Genomic DNA, 10485 nt, shown 5'->3' with positions numbered 1-10485 from the left:
CATAGTCAATCTGAGCTATCGATATGTGTAACATAAGATTCCATGGTGTTGAATCATTTATGTTTCTAATGCTGTATAGTTCTCTTTTTGTAATGCCCATTTGTAAATGGCTTTATTTTAAAATAAAAATACATGAAAATGACAACCATTGAGTTGTACTGTTGCGTGTCTGAATATAAAATAGTTGAATTTCAACTATTTTTATTTTGTCACACTGTGATATTACAATATTACCACAAATTCATGACTCAAGGATTCACTCTTGCCAGTGTGAGGGCCCTTGGCCTGCCCCAGCCATGCAATAGGCAGGAAAATGTGTATGTCTTTACAATATGTCTTTACAAATAGCCTCATGCTGCTGTAGCACTGAAGATGAGCAGACTCCTTCATTCCCACAGTCCTAGTAGATAAAGCAAAACTCAAGACTCCACAACTGTACAAGAGAGCTGCACTTTATTAGACACACAACCACAGCAAGTATGTACAAAAGGAGGCAAGTTCAACTGCCAGTCTTCTCACAGAAAAAAACAAACACATTTCTCACAGAATATCATGGCATCCACTGATAAATGAGTTTCTCCAGTATCAGTAGGCATTTATATTTATATATATATTTATATAGATCTATTTTCTGTATTGTTCATATATCACACTACTCTACAAATGGGAGAATCACTCTGTGGAAAGAGTACACCGTTAGTGGTGGGTTTTCTGGTGAAGGTGCGTTCAAGCATTCCGGATCATTCTTTAACACTCATCACTCTTTGCCATCGTCACCACATCACAGATCACAGTAAGACTCAACATGCCTGTGTCACAGATATACCAATATAAAATGGTTCTCTCTACGGTTGTAAACCTTTAAAGTAGTACCTCTTCATCTTTTCTCTCTCTTTCTCTCGTTTTTTAAGAAAACATGTAGACAACTTTTTTTCAACTGCACCGTGCGATTGCTTGAGAATATACATGCATTGTTTTTATATATATACCTTTGTATCCATCATCTTTTTTATTAATAAAACATTTTTTGGACATAACATTTTGTTGAACTTTCTAGGAATGACTCAGTCTATTTACATTGTTGTTTTGTTTTGTTTTGTTTTCTTCTCTTTTTGATGCCAAGATTTAGAACATCCACACATTCATGTAAAAACCTCATATACATACCACAGAACGCAGGTAAAATCATACACATCTCCTTCATTTGATAAAAACAAAGTGTGTCTTAACAGACAAGGATAAAGAAGGATGTAGAAGAAGTATCCAAATATATCCTTAATTTATTCATATATTTCATGATGTGTTCTTGGTATTCATTGAGACATAAATTACTTTATTCCTTGAACCCCCCTCTCTGCTAACACAGAACTTAACCTCACTAGACAAGGGCCTTTCATAGTATATTTCTAAGGAGCACCCACATTGCTGTCCTTTCTCTCTTGAGAACACGTTATTTCACAAACGAACAATAGTAAATGCCAACTAAATTCATCTTCAATCAGAGCAGCAAGGCTCAGGTCGCATCAGGTCAACCCAGGTTATGAAGAACCCTCCTTTCACAGTATTTTATCTCTGTCTTTATGTCTCCCTCTGACTCCCACCCTCTAACCTCACTGAAGTCAGCTGTGTGCTCTGTGGCCTACACAGTCTGGGTGTGGAGCTTTACTGTATGTAGGGCAAAGACGAAGATGGAGACCACAGAGGAGCTATGGTAAGCTACAAACAACAACAGCAGCAACATACGCTCCATAGAAAAGACATGCCCCAAAAGCACAGGTCTAGGATCAGCTTCCCTAACCTCAAAATGAACCTCAAAGCGGAGGTCTAGGAGCAGATATTGTGCTGGACCAGCAGTTAAAGGGGCAACCTCCTTCCTTTATACATTAGGTTAGCAAGCTAACAACAGTTAAGCGCAAATCAAACTCAAACTCATACAACTGCAACTGTTCAAATCAACTTCAATAGATTGCTAATAAAAATATCCCAGAATCAAAAATGAGATCCACTGTATATTACATAACTATTGTATATACAGATACATATTTTCAAACCAATATAAAAGTGTTTTGCTTATGAATAAATAATTTGCTAATTTGAAGTACAGTAACTCTCTCAAATGAAAAAGGAAAATCTGTACAAAATGGTTACTCATATAAAACCAAAAAGATGATGAATTGAATTGTACATTATATAATCATTTAATCTAGGCCTATATATCACACTTTTCTTCACAATTATAGTAATATCATACACAAACATCTGACCGAAGATATATTTATATATGTATAATTCTTTTACTTTTCATTTCAAGTTTGCATGAAGTATTTTTTCTGATTGCCAAGGGCATTCACTGTGAATCTCCAACATCCTCTCCTCAGGCCCACTATCAATAAACCTCTCTCAGATTCCTCCATATTGAAATCTCAGTCCAATAACACTAGTCTTAAGGTTTTTTCAAAAGGCATTGTCACACAAAGTCTGGGGTTTTCATTTTGGACTTTTCTGGGTAAAAGCAGCAAAGCATGAAGACCTCCTCCTCTCATCCCCATCGCCTGACAGACGCAAATGCAACAAATTTAACGCTGAGAGTTATGGATTTGAGTGTGGAGCTGCATGAGTAAGTGAATTGTTTTCATCTGGCTACACTTTATAAAACCGAGGTCTTAGGCCCGGCATAGCTACCATGCGGCCAGCCTAAGGCTTAACTCACTGTGCCGTGAGCTCGCCACTTTACACTGATAGGACAGTGGGTGTGTGCTTATTGCAATGCCATGGCCACAGCCTGACACACTGGAACTCAACTTGTGTGTGTCTCTGTTTGTAGACTTAAACCAGCAGGCCAATTCAATGCTTCCACTGATCTAATTTGTGCTAGAATACCAAGGTTCCTCCAGATTCCCAATTCAACCATTGCAGAGACAAAGACACACACGTGGACTGTACTATGCAAGAACAATGTCTTTGGTGCACCAAAGTTACAGAGGTTTCTTGCAGATGAATCCATGGTGCTCTAAGAAGCATACAGACCTGCCAGGTAGGAATTTCAACATTGATGATTTTGTGCATTCATAAAGGATACCCATACCGGTCCCGTGGGAACCTTGTTTAATCAGTTTTTAATTCCCACACAACCCTCTAAAAGACAGCACAGTGAGCAAAGTGAAAAAAGAACAGACGTCTTTAATCAAAAAGCCTCTCAAACCGTCACATCAAGACAAACCTTTTCTGTCATCTGTCTCTGTGCCTGTTGTGTCATCCTCAGTTTGAATCATCCCTTATTCAAACAGCCCTCAAACATGAAAACCATGACACCAGACAATTTGTACTAGCTGTTGTTTTCATCTTCGTCTTACTAAGAACCGAAGACTTCACTTTGTCTATGACGACACTGCCGTAACCCCTTGGCAGTATTACAGACACTTCACAGAAGAAAGACAACTTCAGAAGTGTTACTGGTGTAAGTTTCACAGCAAGGAAAACATTGACATGCCTTTGATGCAAGTGCATCTTAACCTTATAATAACACTATCAAGCTTTTAATTCTACTATAACAACTGCAGCAGGTGATGTGTGTAAGCACATGTTGTCCAAGGGGAGAATACTCATAAACCCTGTAGCTGGCGGATCTTTGAATTTTATGTTTAGAATATGCATCTTCCATATAATATCACACAAAGCAGTTATCAACAAGTACACAGATCATTTCAATATTGGTGTTGACTTGAGCTAGAACACACACAGAATTGTTCATATTGGGTCCCTTGTTTCGGAAGAAAATTGTGCCTTAGTTTATTCTCCTTATTGTGTGTGCCTTTTAAAACTTAGTGCAGTACCATTCAAGTCCAACACAACAGCAGTAAACAGAATATCGTATCAAACCGTGGCCATTCATCATATAAAGCAATGGACAATCGAACACATTAGATTATGTTTTTTTTTTTTTTTTAAAGAAAGCTTGGTCAACCTTTGTCACACTGGCGTGTGTGAAAGTGTGCATTAATAATATGTGTGCTTGTGCCCGTTCAAATGAGTGTCAAGGGAGGATTCTAAATTGGTGCTGCAGGGTAGGCAGGGAAACCTTTACCTTTCTAGTGTGGATACATCCTGATTGTCAAACACTAGTCATATACTGTACACCACCGCATATACATTCTTTTAGGACCCATTGTTCAGACAATTCTTGTTGTCCTTGGTTCTCATTTCACTTTACCTCCTAAAATTCTTAAAGCATTTTTGGAAAAGAGATCTACTGTTATACCTTAATACTGCTCATATAATGTGCTCTTTGTGAATTATTATACCAAAAAAATAACTAATAGGGTCATCATAAGTTTAGATTTTGTGCAGGCCCTCAAATCAGATGATGTGTAAAAGTAGTCCCTGGCCTTTACAGTACTTGCCACTACATTCTGTTTGACTAACTCTCCATTACAAATGTGTCATGCTTACAGCGGGACCATAGAGAAAGAGATTAAGATGACCAGACATTAGAGAAACGAGGCCCTGAACCACTCAACAAATAAAGTATCAGACAGTAGAATGTACAGTCACAACACAAGGTGAGAGCTAGGCTTGGGGAACAGGAACCATTTCATTCATGTAATCTGTTTACAATGTGTGCGTACAAACAGGGACAACTATAGCACCAGTTTAGAGTTCTACACAGGTGATGCAATAAGCCTGAAATAACAGATAGAAGCTGTCCCACAATAGAAACCACCACCTTGATTTGTTTCGTTTAGTCTGAACAGGTTCACATTCTGCCAGGTGATGAGTATGAGTGATATACTTCTGAACACACGACTACTGTACTCACTTGTTGATTATTGCAACTCTACTCCGTATAATATAAGTCACAGTCTAGGTATTACATCTACTCCACTAACGTTCCATCAAGTGAGATTTGGCAAATGGTGCGATGGACCGAGGATTATATTGGACTGTTTCACTGTCCACACACAACAGTCCAGACAAGACCAGCCAGTTGGTGGGAATGGAGGCCCATCTGTGTGCTGTGCTCTCTGTCTGGGGAACTGGCAGTACTTCTGTGTGGGAGAGCCACAGAGGAACCATGGACACACCAGGAGAGAAGAGCTGTCCAAGGAGGAGTGCACTGTGCCTCCGCTAAATGTCTCATTTAAATTCTTGTATGCTATAGATATGTGAAGATTCTTGCACCAGAAGTGAGGCCAAGAGCAGCGAAGAGAAACAAAATGAAAACCAAAAAAGAAAAGGAATTCAGGGACTTTGTTGCATTTGACTCTTTGCCCTTAGGGGTCAAGGGAGAGCCCAGTGTGCTTGTTTTCCTCTTCATTTTTGGATGTGATCCTCCTCTTCCTCACTGTGAGTTGCTGGGGGAGATGGTCTTGGGCAGAGTCTTGCTACCGCGCTCCTTGTAGCTGTTGAGGCTGTACTGGAGGCTGCGGCCAGAGGGCTTGAGGCCCAGGGAGGAGAGGGTGAGGGAGGTCAGGGGGGTGGGGGAGGAGGGTGAGGAGGAGGGGGTGGGGGTTGTGGAGGTGGGGGAGGTGGAGGAGGAGGAGGAGGAGGGGGTGGCTGAAGGGGAGCGGCCGTTGGCCAGCGGCAGAGGGTTGGAGGTGGCGCGCTGCTCTCGGAGGAGGCGGTGGTGGCGGAAGGTGGAGGAGAGAAGCAGGGCCTCTGCGCTAAGGCTGGTGGCAGACAGGCTGGCCAGCAGAGCCTTGGCCTGGTTGGAGGAGGCAGTCAGGGAGGACAGTGCCCCCTCCTGGGGATACTTCCTCAGGCCGGGGGCGAACACAGCCGAGCTGGAGGGCAGGCGGCCTGAGAAACTGGCAGCTCTGGTGCCCGAGAGGAGGGGCTCAACATTGCCACTGCTGCTGTTGCCACTGTTCCCCAAAAACTACAGGCATGGTCCCCGGAACAGACGAGGAACAGGAGGAGGATGAGGAGAGGAAGAGGAACATTGGGAGAGATTGCGAAAGTTTCAGGGGAAAAAGAGAAATGAAAAAGAGAGTATATTCTTATAGTTGGTAGTGGTATGCTGGGGCTCGTCCCCTACAGCACTTTTCATTCACACAGATATTCACTCAATCACTCACTCACTCACTTACACACAAACACTTTCACACACTCACACACACACACACACACACACACACACACACACACACACACACACACACACACACACACACACACAGAGAGGAGATTAGAGGGGAGAGTGGAGATTTGCAATATCACTGTAGCAGGTGTGAAGCTATGGGAAGGACAACCAATAGAGCTTTGGCAAGGGGGGGGGGGGGGTAGAGTGGGGGGAGCTACTGTAAAGTGTGTGGGCTGGGGCAGGAGTACAGGATAGGGAGTGGTGCAGCTCTGTAGTCAGGTGATGCTGAGGTGGAGGAGGAGGCTGAAGAGGACGGGCCGGGACAGGTCTCTCACTGCTGCTGAGTCACAGAGGCGCAGGTTGGGGGACAGGCCAGGTGGTGCAGAGGGGACACAGGGTCACACAGGGGTGACGGGGTGGGTGAGGTGGCGCCCCAGGAACAGGTGTAGAGAGACACAGGCAGGCGAGGGTGGAGGGGTGAGAGGTGGGGGGTGAGGGAGGGGTGAGATGAGAACAAGAGACAAACATAGGAAACCGTTATTCAGGTTAGTATCAGCATGTGTGATGCTAGCCAAGAGTGCCATCTACACAGAATGACAAAACCAACAATAAACAACAATCCTTTGCAACATGATACTAACAACAACTGAAAAGTGAAAATGCATCAGAGGTGTTAAGGGTACACTGTTGTTGTCCATTCTGTTTTGACCTTTTTTTTTTAATGAACATTGAGTCATTAAAATTCAAAACACTTCAATGAACAGCATCACATATTTGCCTTCATGTGATGCTGGAGTGGACCAGTAGATGGCACTGTTCTACCAATGAGACATTGAGTATTACTAACGAGAAAGTGTGTTTCCTGTCATTGTCAGCAGTCCCTCACACTAAGGAGGGCTGGAGGCAGGTGGCAGTCCCAGTGACAGTGCGTGGGTAGAGGATAGGCAGTGCCAAACACTTCAGAGCTATGGCAGAACACCAGTGCGTGAGGATCCCCTGCTCTGTGATCAGCCCAAACTGGTGTCAGTGGCTGATGACACGTGTAGACATCAGAGCTTGTTCCTGGTTGATGAGGGATGTACAGTGAAGCTATGATCTAGCCTTCACCTGAATATCTTGTCAGAGAGAGGAGAATGGGGAAAGAGCAAGAGACTGTAGACCTGGTTTTTATCTGAGTCAACTTTTTCACATATAACTCTTACAACAAATAACTCTTACTTCTATACTCTTACAGTCACACAAGGGAACAGGTTCTCATGGTGACTAAGAACAGAGCTAAAATAATCTAAATGTCACCACAGAGTGATGGCCTTTGAACGATGAAAGTTTGAACTATGATGAAAGTTCCATAGTTCAAAAGGAGCCACAATATTTTAGTTTCTCCTTGGGCTCTGTGTAGCACTTGGAGGGAATTTGTGAAGAGATTGAGGGGTTTAGTTCTGTGTGATTGGAGAAAAGGTGCGTGCCGTTCTGTGCTCTGCTGTCTGCCTGCCAGGGTTTTAACCTGCTGTGTTGCAGGTCCAGTGCTTCTGGTGGTGTCCCTAAAGACAGGGCCTGTTCCTTCTGCCTGAGGAGACCCTCTCAAGCCTGGCCGCCACATTTATTCCGGTCTGTTAGTGCGGCAAAAGAGCCTCCCCTCATCTCCACAAGCTCCTCATCTCCACGAGCTGCCTGCCAAAAAATTGCCTCCTGGGACAGAACTTCAACCACACGCCATCCACTCCCCCCCCCCCCCCCCCCCCCCAACCCCTCAGCACCTTAACTAGCCTGCTTTACAGCCAGAAGTAATAGGAGGCGAAATGGGAAATGGAAATTGAGGCGGTATGAAAAGGATTCACATTGTTATGGCCTTTCTTGATCTGTGCCAAAGCAAACGGAGTGAATTCATGGCTTTGAACTGTCTGTTCTCATACGGCCCCGTGATTTGAAAGATCCTTAGAACAGAACAATCTGACTGTCTCCTGGTAGCAACAAACCCATGCGTGATGGCACAGAGCTTCATCCTAACCACACACACATACACACACACACACGCACACACACACACACACACACACACACACACACACACACACACACACACACACACACACACCACACACACACACACACACACACCACACACCACACACACCACACACCACTCATAGACACCACTCATAGACAGATAACAGAGAACGACTAGATCCTTCAACTAGTCCCCCAGGCTTGGTGCATAACATGAGTGAGTTTACACCAATGATAATGTCAATGCCACTGAGAGCTTTAGTGGAGAGGAGACCAGAAAGCAAAAGAGGACAGAATGGAACAGAAGATGATGACCAGAAAGAGTGAGTGTAGGGAGTGTGGGGTCAGGAGTCAGGGATCATCACTGGGTAGGGAAGGGGAGAAGAAAGGAGAACTCTTTACCTTTAGCTCTGGCCTCAGTAGAGAGGACACCCATGCTGGGTATGTCTGAGTGTCAGTTAACACAACATCAGTAAAGAGTGGGGCATCTAAAGGTGCACCTCAAACTCTTTGAGGTAACAGGGTGGGTAAATAGGCTCCTCAAACTCTATGGGTTGACGGGGTGGTTGATAGGCAGTATCGAAACCACAAACTCTGTGGGTAACAGGGTGGGTCAAACACTACGGTGGGTTAATAGGACATACAGTACAAGGACTATAGGGCATTTTAAAATGTTGAGAACAGGGGGGGGACTTCTAAAGTGAGGGGGCAGACATCTAAAATTCTCCTGTGTTACCCATACAAAGAGCCTGTTGACAACACTTGAAGCTTTAATTTCAAACCCAATCACTCTGAAATGGTTTTAGTCTTTTTGTTATTATTGTTGGCATTGTTGTTGTTGTTGTTGTTGAAGACACATCTATGGCTTGATGCTATCCTAACTGATGGTTTGGTGCCCATGCTGAGAGAAAGATTGTTAAGAATGTTTTTTTTATCCTTTTGATGAGGGGACACACACAGACACACAGACACACAGACACACACACACACACACACACACACACACACACACACACACACACACACACACACACACACACACACACACACACACACACACACACACACACACACACACACACACACACACAGACACAGACACACACAGCCTCTTTTCAGTGTAATTGTTTGCAACAGTTTATGGACAAATAATGGGATTAATTTTCCTCTCAGTGGGCAAGCGAGGGAAGCCACTCCACCTCTACTACTCTATCAAAACAAGGAGAAAGAGAGAGAAAGAAAGAAAGAGTGTGTGTGTGTGTGTGTGTGTGTGTGTGTGTGTGTGTGTGTGTGTGTGTGTGTGAGAGAGAGAGAGAAAGAGAGAGAGGAGGGTGTGAGAGATGAGAGAGAAGAATGGAGTCAATAAAACGGGGGAGAAAGAGAATGAAAAGGATGGTGGATTGAGAGGAGAAAGAAAAAAGAGAGAAAGTAATATGAGAGAGAGAGAGAGAGAGAGAGAGAGAGAGAGAGAATACATGGAGGAAGAGTGAGAAAGTGAGAGCTGAACAGAACGCACAGGGGGAGAGCTGTCCTCTTCATTGAATAATCAGTGATTGCACTGACACAACTGGGTACTGATTAACCTCAGCCTAGACCGAGCAATGACTGCATTAAAGAGATTTCTCCGGTGCTTATACCACTCCAGGGTGGCCAAGCTTCATCACACTCTCTTTCTCTTCCCCTCTTCCTGTCTCTCTCTCCATCTTCAGGACTCACTCTCTCTCTGAATTCCCTGTCAAACTCTTGTTAGTGTGGAAGGGATTTAGGTGCACTTCAGTGCACCTGTATTTCTCCAATAACGTTGACGTCAAAGCTGTTTCCATTGACATGAAACCTGACTGCAATAGAGGAGAATGTTCTCTCTCGGCTTTACTTCGGACTGACACGCCTGAACAGTTCAATTTCCCAGTCTCCCGTGAGATCCTTTTGCATCCCTGAGTTGAGTCCCAAAATCCTTAAAACCCCTAAAGTCCCCACTCCACAATACCACTACCTCGGCCCCCTTTATCAACCAGGACCCCAGTAGAGAACATGCACTGCACTGGAGAATAACATCTACCAGACTGTGCAGTGCGTACTCCCAGAATAATAGCCTCAAGTCTTTCCACATCGAATTAGCAGCAACTGCCTCAAAATCAACCATAGGTCAGTTCAGAGTATGCATAGAGTCCTCACTGCACCCACATTCAATTTGAGCCAGTGTAGGGGTTCTTTGTCTTCCTGTCACTGTAAACCTGCCCTTGACCCTATGGAGAGCATGAGCATTATGGCTCTAGCCACTAAGACACTCCATACAATCAAATACAACTCCAAGGACAGAGGGAGTGCTGTGCCATACGTTAATATGACAGTACGGTTACCTTACTGCTGGACCTGCCTTTCTGTGGGGGCATAACGGA

General features: G+C 44.0%; 2 protein-coding genes across 2 annotated transcripts in view; one reads left to right on the top strand and one right to left on the bottom strand.

The window, feature by feature from the left end:
- fmnl1a (formin-like 1a) overlaps window positions 1-1720 on the top strand; it is a 13412-nt gene extending 11692 nt beyond the window's left edge. Inside the window, exon 25 of the mRNA XM_083676975.1 lies at window positions 1-1720. This exon is cut by the window's left edge and continues 196 nt beyond it. The gene's annotated coding sequence lies outside the window, so the exon portion shown is untranslated.
- Window positions 1721-5338: 3618 nt separating this feature from the next.
- Window positions 5339-10479, bottom strand: LOC310809282 (uncharacterized protein; the record flags this gene model as incomplete). Its single annotated transcript, XM_083676477.1, has 2 exons — window positions 5339-5875; window positions 10447-10479. 2 exons carry the CDS (start codon window positions 10477-10479, stop codon window positions 5339-5341), a joined length of 570 nt encoding a protein of 189 aa, XP_083532603.1.
- Between the last annotated feature and the right edge of the window lie 6 nt (window positions 10480-10485).

Source organism: Argentina silus (assembly GCF_951799395.1).
Source record: "Argentina silus genome assembly, chromosome: 9".
NCBI lineage: Eukaryota > Metazoa > Chordata > Actinopteri > Argentiniformes > Argentinidae > Argentina > Argentina silus.
The sequence above is the reverse complement of the archived record's forward strand: the minus strand, read 5'-3'. Positions and strand labels throughout refer to the sequence as shown.